General features: G+C 45.0%; 8 protein-coding genes across 8 annotated transcripts; 2 read left to right on the top strand and 6 right to left on the bottom strand.

The window, feature by feature from the left end:
- Window positions 1-212: 212 nt before the first annotated feature.
- On the bottom strand, window positions 213-1,960 carry MCYG_05502 (conserved hypothetical protein; the record flags this gene model as incomplete). The annotated part of the gene is made up of 5 exons (XM_002845587.1): window positions 213-499; window positions 581-782; window positions 849-1,154; window positions 1,198-1,535; window positions 1,603-1,960. The coding sequence occupies 5 exons, from the start codon at window positions 1,958-1,960 to the stop codon at window positions 213-215; spliced, it is 1,491 nt and encodes a 496-aa protein (XP_002845633.1).
- A 698-nt stretch (window positions 1,961-2,658) lies between these two features.
- MCYG_05501 (phe-inhibited DAHP synthase AroG) lies at window positions 2,659-4,015 on the bottom strand (the record flags this gene model as incomplete). The annotated part of the gene is made up of 4 exons (XM_002845586.1): window positions 2,659-2,819; window positions 2,904-3,806; window positions 3,872-3,932; window positions 3,974-4,015. 4 exons carry the CDS (start codon window positions 4,013-4,015, stop codon window positions 2,659-2,661), a joined length of 1,167 nt encoding a protein of 388 aa, XP_002845632.1.
- Window positions 4,016-4,545: 530 nt separating this feature from the next.
- Window positions 4,546-5,871, bottom strand: MCYG_05500 (uncharacterized protein; the record flags this gene model as incomplete). The annotated part of the gene is made up of 2 exons (XM_002845585.1): window positions 4,546-4,872; window positions 4,942-5,871. 2 exons carry the CDS (start codon window positions 5,869-5,871, stop codon window positions 4,546-4,548), a joined length of 1,257 nt encoding a protein of 418 aa, XP_002845631.1.
- Window positions 5,872-5,899: 28 nt separating this feature from the next.
- On the bottom strand, window positions 5,900-9,297 carry MCYG_05499 (uncharacterized protein; the record flags this gene model as incomplete). Its single annotated transcript, XM_002845584.1, has 5 exons — window positions 5,900-8,489; window positions 8,549-8,628; window positions 8,682-8,837; window positions 8,904-9,111; window positions 9,182-9,297. 5 exons carry the CDS (start codon window positions 9,295-9,297, stop codon window positions 5,900-5,902), a joined length of 3,150 nt encoding a protein of 1,049 aa, XP_002845630.1.
- A 947-nt stretch (window positions 9,298-10,244) lies between these two features.
- On the top strand, window positions 10,245-11,402 carry MCYG_05498 (GliK; the record flags this gene model as incomplete). The annotated part of the gene is made up of 1 exon (XM_002845583.1): window positions 10,245-11,402. One exon carries the CDS (start codon window positions 10,245-10,247, stop codon window positions 11,400-11,402), a length of 1,158 nt encoding a protein of 385 aa, XP_002845629.1.
- Window positions 11,403-11,952: 550 nt separating this feature from the next.
- On the bottom strand, window positions 11,953-13,251 carry MCYG_05497 (cytochrome c1; the record flags this gene model as incomplete). The annotated part of the gene is made up of 5 exons (XM_002845582.1): window positions 11,953-12,221; window positions 12,282-12,679; window positions 12,749-12,811; window positions 12,900-13,054; window positions 13,177-13,251. 5 exons carry the CDS (start codon window positions 13,249-13,251, stop codon window positions 11,953-11,955), a joined length of 960 nt encoding a protein of 319 aa, XP_002845628.1.
- Window positions 13,252-13,566: 315 nt separating this feature from the next.
- On the bottom strand, window positions 13,567-15,398 carry MCYG_05496 (thyroid hormone receptor interactor 13; the record flags this gene model as incomplete). The annotated part of the gene is made up of 9 exons (XM_002845581.1): window positions 13,567-13,740; window positions 13,807-13,940; window positions 14,004-14,103; window positions 14,171-14,522; window positions 14,579-14,675; window positions 14,733-14,788; window positions 14,840-15,081; window positions 15,141-15,236; window positions 15,300-15,398. The coding sequence occupies 9 exons, from the start codon at window positions 15,396-15,398 to the stop codon at window positions 13,567-13,569; spliced, it is 1,350 nt and encodes a 449-aa protein (XP_002845627.1).
- A 658-nt stretch (window positions 15,399-16,056) lies between these two features.
- MCYG_05495 (F-box domain-containing protein) lies at window positions 16,057-18,805 on the top strand (the record flags this gene model as incomplete). Its single annotated transcript, XM_002845580.1, has 3 exons — window positions 16,057-16,174; window positions 16,235-18,473; window positions 18,535-18,805. The coding sequence occupies 3 exons, from the start codon at window positions 16,057-16,059 to the stop codon at window positions 18,803-18,805; spliced, it is 2,628 nt and encodes an 875-aa protein (XP_002845626.1).
- Window positions 18,806-19,038: the final 233 nt, after the last annotated feature.

Here is a 19,038-nt window from a genome sequence, read left to right as displayed (position 1 = left end):
TAATCGATACCCCATTACGATACTTTAATACTGTCCACACGATATAACCCTGTTCATAGAGGCCATAATCTAAAATGTTGTCTTTCTTTGCCCCTTTTTTATTTACCATCTCCTTGTTTTGTACTAAATTCTGTAAGTTGTGTTTCTCCTCGCAAAGCAACTGTCGATATTAACCCCCCTAATAGCTAACCCTGACCCTATAACCCTAACCCCTAAAGCTCTGTACGCCTGTATGGCATCCAGGCACAAAAAGAACCTATTACACAGACTAGAAAGAGCGCCGCTGACACAAAGAATGGAAGCCCCAGACCAGCACCCCCAATTCTCAGTCCCAGGCTGAAAGTCACTGCAATTAGAGGTAAGGTTGCCAGTGCTCCTATGATGCCAATGACAGCGAACGACGCATAAAGGGTTGCTACGTCCTCTGGTAATACCAGCGAGGTCGCATATGACTTGATGGCAGGATGGAAGCCAAATGAGAAGGTGAATAGGAGGAGAGCTAAACCAATCACAGCATTAGCGAAAAAGCATCAATGGGGATATTAACCCATTATTTAGGCCGAAAAAAGCGATGACAGACACAAAACCAGTGATCCTGGCGACGGAGAAAGACCGATCATAACAGGCCCTATAATGCTGAATATCGAACTGCCTCGAGCAATCCACAAGTCTATTTGAGCAGATTCCATACCCCGATGGGCGAGAAACTTGGTCAGGAAAGGAAGCACAACGAGAAACAGACCGATGTTGACGGCTGCTCTGAATGATATCAGATAGTTTGCCTGTCCCATGTCGGTTAGCCAGATGCCATTTAGCCACCCTAAAGGATTTCACGAAATTTCCCCTACCTCTGCAAGACTCCAACTGAATCGTTTGGAGGTATACTGGACCAAGAATTCGAGAATTTCACGCGGGAGGGCAAATACCAGGAACGAAATGGCAGTAAAGAAAACGTCACGGTTCCCGCTAACCATTCTCCAGATAAGAACAAAGGGAGCAAGGATATGTTTGGTGCTAGTTTTTATACCAGACCATAAACTAGAGGTTTTGGGTCTGGCAGCACCAGACTCACAAACGGTTTCATCATCCTCTGAGACTTCTCCAGCCTGTGCCAGTTTCGCTGTTTCAGGAATCATTGAAAGCAACGCCCCCCCCTAGGAGCTCGAATACCAATCCAAGTGCCAGAGGTACATATACATTCCAATTTTGCATCATCATGGAACCGAAGGCAGGGGCAACTATTTCAGTGATAAGGAGTGCGGTTGACAGATAGAAAAACGCCTGTGCTCGCCGGCCTGGTGGAATGACATCAGAAATACTCGTATGTACAATGGCATAGACGACCATCACTCCGCCACCGACTGATTTAAGGATGGATGATATGTATATCGAGCTGTAAGGAATTGAGCCTCCAGCTGAGCTTATTACCATAATCCATATCTCAGAAAGCATCTGGCCCACGAGTCCTAGAGCCAGAACGAAAATTCGGCCTTTTTTATTCGCCAGGTCCCCAAACGGTATCGCAAGTATCAATGCTAGAAGATCGTTTTTTCACTCATTATACCAGAGAACAATCAAAGAGAAGGGAATGAATGCGCATACCAAATATGTTCTCAATAATCTTCAATCGCGCTTTTATAGCAGTGAGCTCCCTCTGTACCTCGCTGCTCTTGCATGGGTCACTCAAGATGCCTGGTATTGTACTATTCAGGCCATGCTTGGGGTAGTATTGGTGGCATATTATTGTCTCGAATAGCTGCATTTTGGGTGTCATCCGCATGACATCAGCCATGTCCACGAGCAAGGCAAAGGTATAGCAGAGGACAGGGACTTTCCATGTATTGTACGTTTCCGCCGCTATCCAATTACTGTCTTTAAAACGAAAATACCATGCGTCGGAATTAACGGATGTCGGTCTTGAGTTTTCTGGAGGCTGAAGCAGCCTTGAACGTTCATCCATGCTGGGCATAATATAATGGTTTGAATGGAAACATTCAAACCGACTCTTGTTTGACCTTGATAAAGATTGAAGGCTGTTCTCCAGCTGAAAAAGTCTTTTAATATGTCATTTTATTAATCACTACTCACTGGCCTGGTAATGTTGCTGACTTGAACAGATTCACAGCCGCAACCAATAACTAGTTTAACCCCTGTAGAAGGATCCATAATCGCCCAAGTCGATTGGCTGATTCAGCCAGTTGAATGTGAGGCATGTCGATGCTTCTAATGCCTATTTCTGCATTTAGGGTAGTTATTAGAAATCGTCTTATCTGTAATGTTCAAAATATATTCAAGCGTAGGCTTCCAGCATGCAAGTTTGTTAACTAACGAGTGGGTAAATAACTTTAGGAGCAATATCGATTTTTAAGACGGTAACTGAGAATAAAATAGTTAAAAAATATCTAATCTTCTTCCTTTTGTTGTAGGCTGCAGGATCTGTTAAGTTTGAGCATTGCCGTCACTCTCTCCGTAGTTTAATTGCATCCCTGGACTGCTGATAGGCTTGCCGTGTTAGAACCGTTGTACTATCCATAGAATGACTTTTTTTCGTTTCTCATTTTTTCCCTCTCAAAATTAAAGAACCCGAGCTTTATTTTAAGCCCAAACCTTAAGTGTAAAAAGAAACATAAAGGTGTTGAATGGTGAGACGCTTCTTCTCTATTCTGTGCCGTTAGCTTGAAGCTTCGCTTGTCTCTGTTTAACAGCATTGGCAAGCATCTCAAGGACAGATTCAGAATCCTCCCAGTTAATACAAGCATCAGTAATGCTGACTCCGTATTTGAGCCCAGCCTTCCCTTCTGGAGGCACCTTTTGGTTTCCTATATTATTAAAAAGGGAAGCAAATATTAGCGAAATCATGTCAGACGGATGTATTGGAAATAGATATATATCCTGTGACGTACCCTCATTGATATTACTTTCAATCATAACGCCCATAATTCCTTCCTCTCCAGCTGCTATCTGTTCAGCAAGGACAGCAGCAACCTTTGGCTGGTTCTTGTGGTTCTTCTGCGAGTTTCCATGGCTACAGTCAACCATTAAACGCGGAGAAAGTCCCTTTTCAGACAGCTTTGCTTTGGCTTCTGCTATGCTCTTTGCGTCGAAGTTGGTTCCTCTCTTGCCTCCACGAAGAATAACAAAGCAATCATCATTACCCACAGTTCCGACAATAGAGACCACGCCGGGCTTAGTCACAGAGAGGAAGTGGTGGGGGTGCTGTACGGCACCAATAGCATCAACAGCAACATCAAGAGAGCCATCGGTACCGTTTTTGAATCCAACGGGGAACGAAAGGCCACTGGCCAACTCACGATGGAGCTGGGATTCAGTAGTTCGAGCACCAATTGCACCCACGGAAAGTAAATCTGCCAGGAATTGAGGTGAGATGGTGTCTAGCATCTCGCTGGCAAGGGGCATGCCCTTTTCAGTCAAGTCAACAAATAAACGTCGAGCAGTCCTCAACCCTTTATTGATCTGGAAAGAATTATCGATATCAGGATCATTGATCAGTCCCTTCCAGCCAACAGTAGTCCGTGGTTTTTCGAGATAAGAGCGCATAACAATCATGAGCTGATCATTGTACTTTTCTTTTATTTTGACAAGGCGATCACAGTAATCGAGAGCAGCTTGGGGGTCATGGATAGAGCACGGCCCGATGATGACGAGGAGCCGGCCCTTTGCATCCTCACCCCTAACAATGGCTGCTGCCTCTTCGCGAGAAGTTACAACAGTGCTCCTTGACTCATTTGTTTGTGAGATCTCGTGCTGTAGTAGATTCGGGGGCGTGAGTGGATTATATCCAAGAACTGGCAGGATAACAGTTAACTCCAATATCTGGCAAGACGTTGGACAAACAATTGTTACACCTTACCTCTCCAGTCCTCAGCCTGGTTCTTCTTCCCAACGTTTGGGTTTTCTATGTACCACTGGGACTGTGAACTGTTAGTTCATCATATATATATATATACATCGCTTGGGAAAAGCTGCCCGCCATAGTGGGGTGACTCACCGACATCGCAAGATATATCAATAAAAGCTTCAGGGTTAACAGAAGTCTAGGAGGAAGAAGAAGAAGAAGAAGTATGCTCTGTACAGATATTCAAAATAGTCAAGTATCTGAGACGAAAGCCTTCTGTTATTGAATGAGGCTGTCAGCTCTACCCGAAGGATTTTGGATGTTCAAAGAAAAAAAAATTGGAAGTCAAGATTCTTGAGCTGAATGAAGCTTTAAATACTATTTGGACGTCATAATGCCACTCACCACCACAGACTCCTTCAAATGTAAGAATATTCTCTAGTAGCTACTCATACAAAATAACAGCTGTATCTGCGTCCTCGTTCTGTCCTGAACTCGTTCAATTGCTGCTGTGTGTGAGTGTCCCACGACGGTCAGCTTCTCTTCCAGGTCGAAGTTTATAACGGGGATCTTGCCGTTGAGAAACCTGGCCCCGATTATCGGCCCGCTAAGCCAGGAGTCTCGAGTGTGTAATAGGGAGCTAACAACTCTATTCCTCTTTCCTGGCCAGGAATTGACTGATAACGATCTTATGCGTTTGCCACCCTAGCTAGCTTGGAGCTATACTCCTCAATTGCTGCATCGATCTTACCAGCAATTTTTCTTTGATTCTTGCTGGTAAGAAGATTTGCCGATGTCTCCTGGATAGACCTATGGTCATTGTCCAACCTCTTAGAGAAATTCTCAAACATCCCAAGGAACCTTTTCTTGATCGGTCTGAGGGTATGTTCGCATTGGTCAAGCTTTTCAGAATGTATTTCTTCCAGCTGATCAATCATACTGTTACAACCAATTCTATAGATGTCTACAGAATGGAACAGCTTATTCTCACTGTCCCATAATTCCTGTGAAAGGCGCTGTTTGAGCGAGTAAGTTAGCATAAGGTTTATCATCGACCTGATTGTTAAGTGTAAAATAACACCTACTTTGCTAGTATTAAGCAGTAAATCCCTGCCGCCCCTATAGTTTCCTCGGAGCCGTTTCTCCCATTCTAGCTCGCGATATTCCACATGCTCCGGGCATTCCTGCCGCCGAGGTGGCGTTGAGCCTTCATCATCAGTATCCACTTCGGTGTCCACATCATCTCCATCATTGCCCATGCTTTTGAACCGCTGCGAATTCCTGACACTGATCAAAGGACGTTTCTTTACATTTTGTGATGCTGACTTGGTTTTATTAGCTTTCAGTCGTTCCAGTAACAACCTTAATGACCTCTTTTGAGCCATCGTTACTGGGCTCTGTGGCTCTTCGAGCTTTTCATGGCACATTCCTTTGGGGTAAAATAGGTCGGATGTCTTCAGTGAGCTGTTATACTGACGACCACGTCTCAACTTTGTACCCAAGTTGCTCGGGATTTCATGGTCACGTCTGTGGGCTAAACCATCCCTAGGGCTATTTATCAAAGGTTTGCAGGCCGAATAATTGAGTGCAACACCCCCTTGCTCTTTCTGAGGATGCTGTGGGAACGAAACTGAACTTGGTAGATCAATATAAGCTCGCCCCTTTTCTTTCCTCGACTCAGAGGATTCGGGGCTACTCTTGTTATGAAAATTATGGACTGCCGGCAATCGTGGTATTGGGCTCCCATTTTCATCTACTGTTCGAGACTGCCATCCAATCTGCCTTGCGCGCATTGGGGAATGTTTCTTCGGTTTATGAATGGAGCTAGATCCTAGTTCTTCGTCTAGGTCCCCATAACTTCCCGAGGCGGTGGATGCAGTATCATCAGCTAATCCTGACAATGAAGAGCTCTCTTTATTCCTCGTAGGGGAAAGTGTTGTGGCTTTATACTCTGCCCTGCTAGTGTCTCTAAAAGGAGAGGTGCTGTTGCCCGAGCTGATAGTGCTTGCATGCATGGAGGCTTGGATATGATCTTCCGCTAAATCAAATTTTACCGAACGCATGGGCTTTTGTGAGTGCATCTCCACCGCTTCTGGAGGCAATTTTTTTTGGCACGGGCCTTGCAGATTTAACCCACATAACATTAAAATTGTCCTTTTCTGACCTAGGGTTGTCTTGATAGCCCGGTTGGCCTGGGCCCGGTTTGCGATTATTCGATTGAGCCGACGCCAGATTTCGAGACATAAATTGAGAGACGTTTTTGGAAACTTGAGAAGTATTTTCAACTGTTCGCTTTTTCTCACTTACTGAGCTCAATGCAGTACTTAAACTGCCTACTACCCCTGATAACTTCATTTCTAGCCCAGCAGGTGCTGCCTCTGGAGGGCAACTCACTGCTTGATTCAATGTCTTTACCTTCGACGATTGATCATTCTCGTTCTGCCCCATTTGGTCGCCATCCTCTTCCGGTAGACTATCACTGCACAGATTTATGGCGGACTCTTCCGCGTCCTCGCCTTTAGCCCCATTTGGCCGGTAAGATAGTGTGCTTTTCCCTGCAGCAGTCTGTGAAGCTGTGCTCAGGTTGCTTTTTCCGAATACCATATTCTTGCCACAGGCTATAGATACCCCTCCCGATCGATCGCTTGAGTCTTTGTCTGATGCTATTTTTTCCGTCATCGTTGCACATATTTTCAGTGGTTGAACAGAGTTTATCACCAGGTTATCCTCTATTTGAGTATGGTCCGCAAGATCCTCTAAACTCGTCGACCCTGGATAACTTGATTCAATAGGGTCGTCAAGATCATACGTTGCATTTTCCCGCTTGGTTGCAAGGGCCATTTTTTTGTTGGCTGCCTCAGCAGCACTCCGAGGTTGACGACCAGAAGTCAGGGTCTTGGTGACTTGCCGATTTGGTCTTTTGTTTTGTTTTGTTAAAGCACCACCAATTTGAGAAACCAATTTCAGAGTATTTATATTTTGTTTTGCCTTTGAATTGGGTTTCTTTTTCCCTTTGGACGCACTAACTAGCTTACCACTTCCCGATGCCTCCTTGGAATTGGGATTATTTGAAGGCGCATGGATCGGGGCTGGGGGCGTTTCAGTGTCGACACGAAGGTCTTCATCCCAGTCGACGTCTGCTTTCTTTGTAGACGGGCTGCATAGTTTATGTATAGGACGTTTTAAACGAGAGTTACTGATTGAATTGGACTCGCTCCCAGTTTTGCCGGACTCCTGGGGTGTCTTGTTAGTCCCCGAGTTTGTCATGATAGCCGTTGGATTCCCAATAGTCGTTGGGTTACCGGTAGGTTGCGAATTAGGTACGAGTGTCGCGATCTCAGCAGTTGGCACGGTTCTACAACATGGTGATTCTTCGACACACGGTGTATTCTCTGTCGGTATTCTTGATGTGTGCGAGTTGGAGTTCAAATGCTGAGGTTGAAGTAAAATTGCTTGCATTGCTAGATTAGGCAAGTCACTCAAACTCCCCGCCGCACGGTCCACCCTTGCCACCTCGAATTTTGGATGCAGAAAAGTTGATGAAGATGAAGTTGGCGAGGTTTGCGAGACTATGACTTCTTCATCATTTGCCTGCAATGCTAAAGGGTGAAGAGGCTGACCCAAGGGGTTTAGCGAAGAATCGAGCTCTGGTGAAGCTTCATGCCGATGGCTTCTAGCGTTTACACCTCTAATTTCGGGTTCATCCCTTAGATGTGGCTCCCGACAAGGGGTTCGCTGTTCAGATGGCCATTTATGCTGTTCTTGTGATTTTGCTAGATTATTCGAACTTATGAATAGCTGTGATGCGCATAGTACCTCCTCGCCCGTTGGCAGCTCAACTATGGCAGACGAAGGTGGCCTGTGGTTTCCTGTCCATAACGATGTGGTACTGTCATTATCGCTGCTGGTATGCTTTGATCCATGGAGTACCCATGGCATATGTTCATTAACGCCGCAGTCCTCGAAGGCAATAATCGCGACAGCGCCCTCGTTTGGTTCTTTATAAAGAGCCGCCTTATTCCTATCCTCGCGAGCTATATCTGAGATTAGCATCATATCCATATGTGCTAATGCAATGACAGACTCCCCTTTCATTTGTTCGATAGACTCTATCGCTGCATGCACATGATCAAGTTCTGCCGGTCCGATCAGAAGACTGTTGGAGTACAGTTTACTCCCGCCTATGATATAGTATCCGTTGTATCCAAGACAGATCATCATTTTATTGCCTTCTGCTTTTGCGCTTCCTATCGAGCTCAAAGGAATATCAATGAATTTAAACTGATAGTCGCAAGTAGTCAAGATAGTAAGGTTGTTGTGTGAGTATGTGAAGATAAGGCCGTCCACTGCATTGATAGATTCCACCAAGCCCTCAATGGAAACAGCTTGAGCATAAAATGCACCTTGGAGCGGTTGACCTATGGCAGATATAACGGCTAGAATCCCCTTGGCCCATTGGCCACCCCATGCCGGCAGAAAGAAACCTGAGCATTTTTTGAGTAACTCGATCCGGGTGTCAATCGCAGATAATTCTGGAAGCTTGGATTTGGCCGTCGCTAGTTCTTTTATTATGGTAGCAGCTATAATTCTAAGACATTGGTGGCCATCATTAAAAATAACGTCTAGAATGCCCCTAGCCTAGGTGTTAATACTCGAACCCCGTAGAAAAGCTAGACATTAAAGGTATCTCACCGCACTCCATCACGCATGGAAACAAAATAGCACTTATTCTTGTCAAATCCTCGGATTAGTTCCAAGATAAATTGGCCGCTCTATATCGAATTAGAATATTTTACTCCTAGTAACATAATCCAGGGATATATACCCATCTCCTTGGTGCCTCAGGATTTGCCTGTGTAAAACATTGAACAAGCTGAACGTAGATCTTTTGGCACAGAATTGCTTTGCGCTGGCTCGCGGCTAAGATAACCTCTTGGCTCAAATTTTGGTGTAAAACATCAGACAATTCCCTCATGGAATCCTGTAAAGATAGTTAGAGGTTAGTATGACTTTTGAGATAGCTAGCTCACGCGATTTAGCTATTCACCAAGAGCAGATAAAGGCCTTTCTCACGCTCAAGGCATGCTGGAGCACGTAGAAAAAGAAGGAGGATGCACTGAAAAGAAACAACATCGAGCCTAGAGCAGTGACTTCTCTGTGGAGGTTCTCCAAGTATCTGGATAAGAGAATAAAGGTCATTCTCGTATATACATGGGGTAGACCGAAGGATATTGTTGACGATGCTAAGGGGAATTCTATAAAAAAAAGCATCAGCTCATGTTTAGGGAGAATTGCATCTTCCATGAAAGTCGCATATGAACGGACATCAAGATATCACTTCTCGTTGCCCGTTGGATTGCAGGTCGAAGGTATGTTATTAGGTTTTTAATGACTGGCTGTCGTTGCTTTGGCATACGCAAGTGTGCTCTTTCTGCTGCCATTGTGCTGCCGCCTTTGAAGCCTTCGATACATGAGAGATGAGAAGCAGGAAAAAAATATCAGTGTAGATCGATTTATGATCTACTTGGTGGGCCGGAAAGAAACAAAATCACAGCTTGCAGTGTTTGCGTCGCCAAAAAATATTCAACTGGGCAGAATAATTTTGGCTTTCCCAAAGCGTCAGGCGGTGTCAGCTCGACTTCACGTCGAATATCTCGATAGAAACGCGAGACTTCGGACATCTTAAGGTAATGTAACCCCATTACTATTCAGTAGGTGACGCGGTTGATGGTATATGTATGGCGGCAGAGAGATAGCTATACTCGCTGTAGGGGATAATATCGAGAGCAAGTTAAGTCATAACACCCTTCTTTACTTCATACTCCAAGTCTCTTTAGTAAATATTCAAAAGCAACAGCTGACTGTTCTGAGGAGCTGGTGGCTACTACTAAGCTTTTGATCAGTGAAACTCTTCAGGCTGCCAGCATTAATACATTGTGACACGCATGCAGTACGGCGGTACATGCGGAAAGTTTTCATTCCTTGGATATCGTTCCTTCAACTTAGCCTCTGGGGCGATGGATCTTACTAAAAGGAAAAAGGAAATAGAAATGAAAAACGCTCCGGGATAATCTGTTCATGGTGCGTGATGTCTCCTTTGTGCAGGCAATAACATTGGCTGACTGGATGCTTTGTTATTGGCCATTGCCCTGGCTAGTTATAAGCTGGTTGTTGTTGACCCGATCCCGACGGTTAACCTTCATCCCGGGCAAATATTTCGGACGAAGATAGGATGAAAATTAATTAAGGTTTGTTTCGAGCTGACGCCTTCGATAATGAGCCTGCTACATATGTAAGGTCATGACATTAGAAACCTATAAATATTCATCTTGGGCCAGCACTGTATGGATAAAGCCACTGTACTCTCAACCGAAAGCCTACCAGCACCATGACAATGAAGGAAGCTCCAGATGGCATGAGAGCCGAGCTTGAAACTCAAGCTTCAATTGACGCGGCATGGGATTCTTCTGCTATCAAACGGCGCCTGTCCATCAGCCAACCAGAACCCGAGCCTCCGGTAATACCACATACATCAACCGATAGACAGCATGCAGCAGCTCATGATGAAGCCATCAGCATCGATGCCCTGGAGGCAGAGAGAAAGATCATTGCTGAAGAACCTGAGAAAGAGGCTTTATTAGAAGAGAAAGAAGAGAAGCAGACCATCCTATATCTTGCATACGGCTCGAACATGTGCGCCCAAACATTCCGGAAGACTCGCAAAGTCACGCCTCTTTCACAAGTGAACGTCTACGTACCAAATCTCTCTCTTACGTTTGATCTTCCTGGAGTTGCATACCTCGAGCCATGCTTTGCGGGAACACAGTATCGCAACCAAAAAAATGGCATGCCGATTTACCCCGACAGACCCCAACAAGCTAGCGACGGGGATGGCTTGTGGCATAAACCACTTGTTGGGGCTGTATATGAGGTTACTCTGAAGGATTATGCGCGGATAATAGCTACAGAGGGTGGTGGCTCGTCATATGTTGATGTTGTCGTGGATTGTCACCCGTTTCCTGGAGATTATGATCCGGAAAAGCAAGTGCCTGACATACCAGATACCGAACCGTTTAAGGCCCATACCCTTCTCTCTCCTGCCACTGCTGGAAAGAGCTCTGGTTGTGGGACTGGAAACATAAAGAAATCATCTTTGTTAAACGCCAGATTCAATAGAAGTTGGCCTAACTATGCACGACCTTCACCACGATATATGAACCTTCTCATCACAGGTGCGAAGGAACATGATTTACCATCGGAATACCGCCAGTATCTTGCCTCTATTGAACCCTATCGACCTACAACTGTCATGCAACGTGTAGGCCAATTCATATTTGGTTTAGTCTGGCTCCCCCCTCTACTCATCAGCCTTAGGCTTAATGCATTGTTTGCGAATAAGGATGGGAAAACACCAGGATGGTTAGCTGTGTTTCAGCGTGCTGCTTTTGCTGGATCTTGGATGAGCTATGATTTGATTTTCAAATACATATTCGGAGATGGTGAACGCACAATACCAAAATACGCTTCTGGTGTGAAGTTAGAATAATTATGATCTAGCATGTTTGGTACATTAGATATGGGCATTTTAAGGTGTGCTGGCTTATTCTTTATAATTATAATTTACACTTGCTGAAATATAATGGCTTTAATTACTAGTTAATTATATTTCGATTCCCTAAACAATCATCGCATGGGCTGTTGTAGGTATTTAAACACGGAAGTACAAGTATAATCGATGACCAGATACGTTACAGTGAACCGAGTGAATGCTTAATACCACGTTGGGCCAAGGCATGCCAATGACTGAGGAGCATTGAAAAACGACAAAGGGAACAATTGTGGTTCTAGACGTGGAAAAGAAAAAGGAAGAGCACAGTTTATAAATACATAAGATAGGTAATTTCACAAAACTTAGCCCTGATTTTTATGGTCACTCCCTCGATCCTCCCACTCTCTAAAATAACGCAGAGAAAATTTTGAAAAGGTAAGGAGCATGTGTGGTATGGGGAGTTAGGGTACAATCACAAAAATATTCAGAGATGGTTGGCGTTGGCTTCATTGATGGAGATAGCCCTGTCTTGAGGTGGTTTCTTTTCTCATCGCTTGGGGCCAATTGGTGGGTTGTAAACAATCTTTCTTGTTTTTATGGTGGCCCACTTGTATCGTTTAACCCAGACACTGACCGCAAACAGAGCGCTGAGAATCACAATGGCCTTCATACCCATCTTTTTTCGCTCATCCATCTCAGGTTCGGCGGTCCAGTTGAGGAATTCAGTGACGTCCTTGGCCATTTGGGAGGTGGTAGCGGGAGTGCCGTCGTCATATTCGACGAGACCATCAAACAGAACACGGGCCATAGCAATTCCTGTATAATATCAATATGAGTATGGAAACATTATATTAGGGATTCGGGTGGGGTCCGTACCTGTACCGGGGAAATAAGGGTTGAAGTTCAATCCTTCCTGGACGCTAGCACCCGCTGGAGGTTCGTCAGGGTAACCGGTCAAGAGGCTGAAAATGTAGTCACAGCCTCCATGTCTGGCTTTGACGATCAAGCTGAGATCTGGGGGCAAGGCACCGTTGTTGGCAGCTCTGGCAGCTTCATCATTCTTGTATGGGGCTGGGATGTAATCAGACAGTTTTCCAGGACGCTTCTCAATTTCACCTTGGTCGTTAGGCTCGGTGTCATATTCGTGTTCCTCCGCCATTGCCTTCATCTCATCGACGGTATGCATGACACCAACGAACGATCGCCAAGGGACACGGGTGAGAGAATGGCACTGGGCACAAACTTCACGGTAAACAAGGAAACCACGACGAAGACTATAAAATAATCATATTAGGCGATACTGGTCGGTATAAGCCATAGATATCAGAATTGAATCTACTCACGCGGCATGGTCGAAGGTCTTGAGCCACTTGGAGTGTTCCCAAGGGTACTGGGTAGCGTGGAGACTTTTTTAATATCACATACGTTAGCAATGCCGCTTAAATATATATATTTAGAGCGTTACAACACCAATTGGTCGGATATCGAACTTACCCCTCCTCAGCTGGAGTCATAGCGAATGCTTCATCTCCATAGAGGTGATAATACCAGGCCATAGAGCCAATGGCTGTAGCCGTGGCTGCCGATGCGGTTAAGGTGAGGTAGAACGGAGACTGTGTTTGCGAGCCAGAAGCTGTGGACGACGATCTCTGGAACGAAACGTTAGTAGCAGTCAGTGCATTGACATGTAGAGGCCATCACGAAGGGCGTTGTATGCTCTCAATGGCCTGCGCAATGGTTCTCTAAGGAATGTAAGGGTGAGGTGGTATACCTTTGCAACCTGTTGGAAGCATTGTCGGGAGATGGCCTTCGACGGCACACTCCGCAAGACAGATCGGGCCAACATCCTGAGGAGAGGAGATGTACCCCGATGGACGAAACGATGAGAGTAGATGGGGGCGAGAGGTTGCGATGAATCCGATATACAGGAGTGCGGTTCGCTCTTTGAGAGGCAGGTCAGACTTTCTTCCTGGTCTTTCGAAACAACTTTGGTGAGCAGTCCCGTGATTGGCTCGCGACATCGGGTAGAATCAGCCGCTTCCTCATTGGTCAGCTGCGGTCATGTGACATACCGTTTTTTCCCCTTGTTTTTCCGATGTTGATATACATAGTAGATATAAGAATTGGTTTTGAGGCAAGCTACATAGATAGGTACTTGTTTTTACCCGTTTCCCAGGCTAGCATTTCCTCTCCCTGCTTCTTGCTTTACTTTTAGCTCCTCCTCTACCCCGCGCCTCAACGCTGCCAATGCCTGGTCAACAGTACAAACCTCATAGCTAGTGTAAAGGACAAGCGACAGCGCTGGAATCCGTCGAAGAGATCGCCCACTAAGGCCCTTAATGATATACGTTAGGATGCGGTTTAATAATCTAAATGTGTCTTATATATATATGGCACTTACAACACTCATTTGTGAGATATCAGCGAGCTGTTTTGGGATGGATTCCGGGAAGAGCCGATACCATAACTGCGTCTCGCCGTAGCTTGGCAGTATAAGAGAATCGGCAGGCTCAGCAATGTACTTGAGCGCTGTTTCTGTGTCGTTTGGATCAACCGGGCTAATATCAAATCTCGACCCTTCGATTAATCCACACCTACTCAAACTTCCAAGACAACTTCTGAAGATTTCATATACCCCAATTTCTGATGGTGGTGGGATAAATTGCTTGATATCAACTCGGTCAAGGAATGCGGAGTCCTGTGATGAGATTAGCTGCGGAAGAAAGGTTGAATTCTTATATATTAATGCAGTAAGGTTTACTCACCAGTGCAGTAAGAAGGTTGCTAGTGCAAAGTACCACTACATTAGGATGGTGCCTCAATCGGTCCAATGCCATAAGAAGTGAATTGACAGCTCTCATTGCATCAAGGGGGTCGTTCCCACTCAATGTCTGTTCTCTCTGGGCAGTCATTGTCTCTACTTCGTCGATGAAGACACAAACGAGTGTATCCGGTTCATCCTCAAGCATGCCTTCAACAATGTCAAACATTTTGGCCACGAGTTTCCCACTTTCGCTGAAGAATTTACTGCCCAGGGAGTAAGCATTGATTTCGACCAATTTGCTCTGAGGAAACTGCCTCCCAAGGCGGATTGCCAGTTTTTGGGCTAGTGAACGGCTACCAATTGTCAGAACTAATCTCATATCCTAGGATAAGCTGCGATTGTGATATACCAAAGACTTGTCTTCCCTGTTCCAGGAGGGCCATAAAGGAGAATAAGGCGGTTCCAGATGATTGTCCGAGAATCAAGTTTACGCCACGAAAATCCGACTTATATTTGGCCATCAGTTTTATTCAACCAGTGATAAATTAGGACAGGATACTAACGCATCCGGCTAATTGCATGTAGCAAGTTTGAATGTATCGGCTGGTCGAACAAAAGCCTAGAAAGTTAACCCATAAATCACGCATTGTGATATGATCGATTATCATACGATTCCCAAATTCCATCTAACTCCCTGTTTGGCAAGGACATTACGCGTGCTTGAGGGGAACATTCATCCTCTTGTTTTTCATTGCCATGGTTCTGCGGCAGATTCGTATCGGGTTCACTCGAGCGAAGCTGATACGCCTGGACGTCAAGATTAACGCTGTCTAAGCGGAAAGCCTCGCTTTCATTCTGTTTTCCAGAACACTCTATCACCTTGATTGAATCCGGATACATAGAATGAAGTCCCTTGAAGCCATCTATATATATCTGTGCATTAGCGCCCCATATAATCGCTTGAGTGGTACTTGGATGAATGGCCCGTCACCAAAGGTCTTTATTTCCTGTCCTAGACTAAGCACGGCAAAGTTGTCAATAAGCCATTTCGCAATTTCATCTCGTACCTAAGTTGGTCAGATACATGAGTTAGCACGCCAAGCAGTATGTAGAGTTGAGGAACTACCTACAATATCAGTCCGCATGACGATACCACCATCAACGCTGTTTAATCTCGCCTCAACGTGGAGTATGGGCGTATTTACCGCCTTTACTGTTGATTGCCCCATTGTACCGTAAAATTAACGAGGTCGGAACAATTTATACAGTCGAAGATAAGTACACGGTAGAGTATTGGGGATGGGTGGTTATGCTACAAGAAAAAACGCTGAGAATTCCTAAAAAGGATAGTGATACTGCCACGGACGCTTTACCGCTTCAGTCTAGTTCTGGCATTTCTACTGTAGGTAAATAGTTATTCGATAAAAAAGGACAACAGTCTTCTGCCGTAGTTAGTTGCAACAATCATCTTCAATATCTTGTGGCTGAATCTACTACATCTATACAACTGTTCACCCACACTGAAACCAAGGAGTTCGTATCACGTGAGGCACTTGATAAGACCGCGATAACTAATGATTCACGACTTGGAGGATCAGAACAGAACACATAATTGATGATACATGCCATCCATCGTTCAGAAGATCAGATACGTTGGAAATTTTGTTAGAAGCTGTGGGTGCCCTTGTGTCATCAGGATAATATGGCTGGCTGCGCCTTTTGCCTTAAATAGCTTTATATATTATTAACTATCCGGTAGTCATTCCCTACTCACGGCTCCTGGATTGCCTACGATGTTCGCTACTTTACAAATGAGACCAATGTGACGGAGATATAACTATCTGCATAGTCCCAAAATCCCCTTGATCACATTATCCCAAGACCACCATGGCAAGTTCAATCAAGGAAAGACCAGCTTCCAAGGCGCGTCGTACTCCGCGAAGGGATGTCCTTGCACCATTAAAGCTGGCACAGATTGAATTAGTGAAACCCGTCCTTCCTGCTGGTTAGTAGTATAATTACCCATTACTCTTTGTCTCATGCCAATAACACTAACGTAGTATAGAAATTATGGCTTCAATCCTTGACTATCTCTCTCCCACCGACCTTATCAGTGTGGCAAAGACATCGAAACGTATGCACGAGATGGTGTATGATGACACGAGATGGGTTAGGCTTCTGAGACAAATAGGTTGCTGGAATGAAGCGGAAGCAAGAAGTTCGGCGGAGGGTTCAGAGAAGCACGCAGATTGCCCTCCCAGCGCAAGGACACACCATAGGCCTTCGACAGCTGAAGAAATAATGAACAAGTCTAATGGGAATGTTACAGATCCCGGCGGATTTGATATCGTGGAATTTAATGCGGAGGTGGAAGCTGAAATTACGGGCCCCCTGGCAGCACTTCGAGATGCCCGCTCTATTAGAGGTAGAGCAAGGGAAGAATATGGTAAAATTCACGAGTCACTGAACCCTTTCTACCAGGATATTTTTAAAGCCGACAGCCCAACTGAGTCCTTACTTTTTAAATCCTATGATAAACCCGAGCAACAAGCTCTATTGCTATCACAGCTACATCATTTCTCAAATGCTGATATAGGCCTTGGATCTAGTGTACGCCGGAAAAAACTTACTGATGCTATATCCGAATTTGAAAATGCAGCTTTACGGGAGTTCAAGACTGGGTATGAAAATAGAGATGTTAGTGACTTGATGCCTCGTTATGCTCAAGTTTTAACAACCCTCAACGGTGGTGGGGCTGCCGTTGAATTATTGATTCATCAGAATCACATAATCAAGCAGAAGTCAGATTTTGGAAGCCCAATGGATGGTTTTGATGCAGATACAGGCACAGTTTCCCTTGACCACACTCATGCATTCTTAACCAGATTGAGTGTGGCATTTAATGAGGAAGCCTCGTGTATAAATCGATGTTTTGCCAATGGTCCAAACGTATCATCCTTATTTCTGGAAAAGATATGTAAAGACGTACTGTCTCCATATTTTATTCCGCTGCTCGACCTTCTTCAATCCACAAATAAGGCAGCTTACATTCAGACACTTCCTGGGACTTTTGCCCAGTCGTTGAACTTTATTCATGGGTTGAACCCCGTCCAGGTACCCGGTGATAAATTCAAGGAGCTAGCTAGGGAAGCTATCGAGCGAACCTTCGAACCCCATGTGGACTTATACCTTGCAGAGGAATTGGACCAGTTTCGATCACATTCCGAATTCATTGTTAAGGATTGGGATAGACAACTATCTGAACAAGCTGCCACTACGGAGTCGTTATACATGTCCAACATACATAACCGGCAGGCAGACAAACGGGATTTTCTTAGCTCATTTACTAAAGTTATCATGGCCCCGGTGAATATGATTCCAAGTTTCTATAAAACCACAGAAACGAAAAAGAATGGATTAGGGGAATTAAAAACTAGGAGCACGCAACTTTCTAATCGTTCATCTACTATACTTGCGCCTCCAATTCCCACTACACCAGCGGAGCTTCCTACTACAGAATTTGCAGCTAAGGCAGCGATTATGAATTCTAAATTAGAAGGCATTCGTAGCCTATTCAGCATTGAGGTCGCACTTAACCTGGTTCATGCTGCGAAGTCAAGTTTAGAGAGAACTGCACAGTTTGTGGGGCTGAAGGGGGAGCTAGGGAAGGCTGCCCAAGGGCAATGCGAAGCTATCTTTGTCTCGTTGTTAGATAGCCTTGGCCATCGCCATATCATTGCCGGGTTTGATCGAGCCGTCAATCATCTGTCTGAGTATCGTCCTCGCCGGCAAGATGAAACGGAGAAATCTGGTGTGGAGCCTCTCGTCACTTTCCTCGAGCTAGTCAACGTGGGAGACTTAATCCTGCAAATGGTGGATGTGTTTTATGAGCAAGAGTTGATCGCGGCAGGCCTCACCGATAGGAACGACTTCCTGGACCCTGCGGTTAAGGGGAAAAGAAAATTCGAGCAGAAGCTTGACGAACGAGTTGCTGCAGGACTTAACAAGGGAATTGATGTGCTAGTGGAAGAGGTGGAATACCTGCTAGCTACCAAACAATCGGTGGGGGACTTTCATCCCGAAGCAGTTGATCCAGCTCGGAGAACGGCCGATATTGGCCCAAGTGATGCAGCCAAAGCTGTTGTTCAGGTCATTTCCTCCCATACGAGAATGCTAGTTGGCGGAACAGACAAAAGCACATTGGACGTGTTCAATCAGGAAATTGGTCTCCGCCTTTTTACTGCGCTTTGTAAACATATTAAGCGGCATAGAATAAGCATGGAAGGCGCGATAAAGCTCATAAGGTTAGACATGACACTACATTCCGTCTGGCAGCAAACAAAGAGTACTAATACTTCTTGACAGTGATATGAATCATTACTTTGGGCTTATACAGTCCATGAGAAATGAGAAACTTCTGTTGTATTTCAAGGCTCTCAGAGAGCTATCCCAGGTTTACCTAATCGACACTTCAGACTCAAAGGAGATGGCCGCCATCATCTCTGATGCTAGTCGTTTCCATGGAATTTTTCGTGCCGAAGAGGCCTACGAATTTGCAGAACGACGAGCTGATTGGTATCAAGTCAAAAATAGCGTCGAGAAAGCCATGTATGGCGTAGGATGTTCTGTGATGTAACCTGGGCCTTCTTGTTGTTCCTTAGATGCTTGGAACCGCTTGCTACTCGGTAACTACTAAATTTCTTCTCATCTGGATCTACAACAGTCGCGAAATCACATTTTCTACTGAACTTCCTCCCTCTTCTTGTCATGTCTCCCCGCCTTGTTTATACGTCTCCGACCCTAGGAAATATTTACATAACAATACACTGACCCCTAAACTGGGCTTGTCGCCCAGTTATTATATTATAT

This window comes from Microsporum canis, genomic scaffold (genome assembly GCF_000151145.1).
Source record: "Microsporum canis CBS 113480 supercont1.5 genomic scaffold, whole genome shotgun sequence".
NCBI lineage: Eukaryota > Fungi > Ascomycota > Eurotiomycetes > Onygenales > Arthrodermataceae > Microsporum > Microsporum canis.
This window is presented reverse-complemented; position numbering and strand designations above follow the sequence as displayed.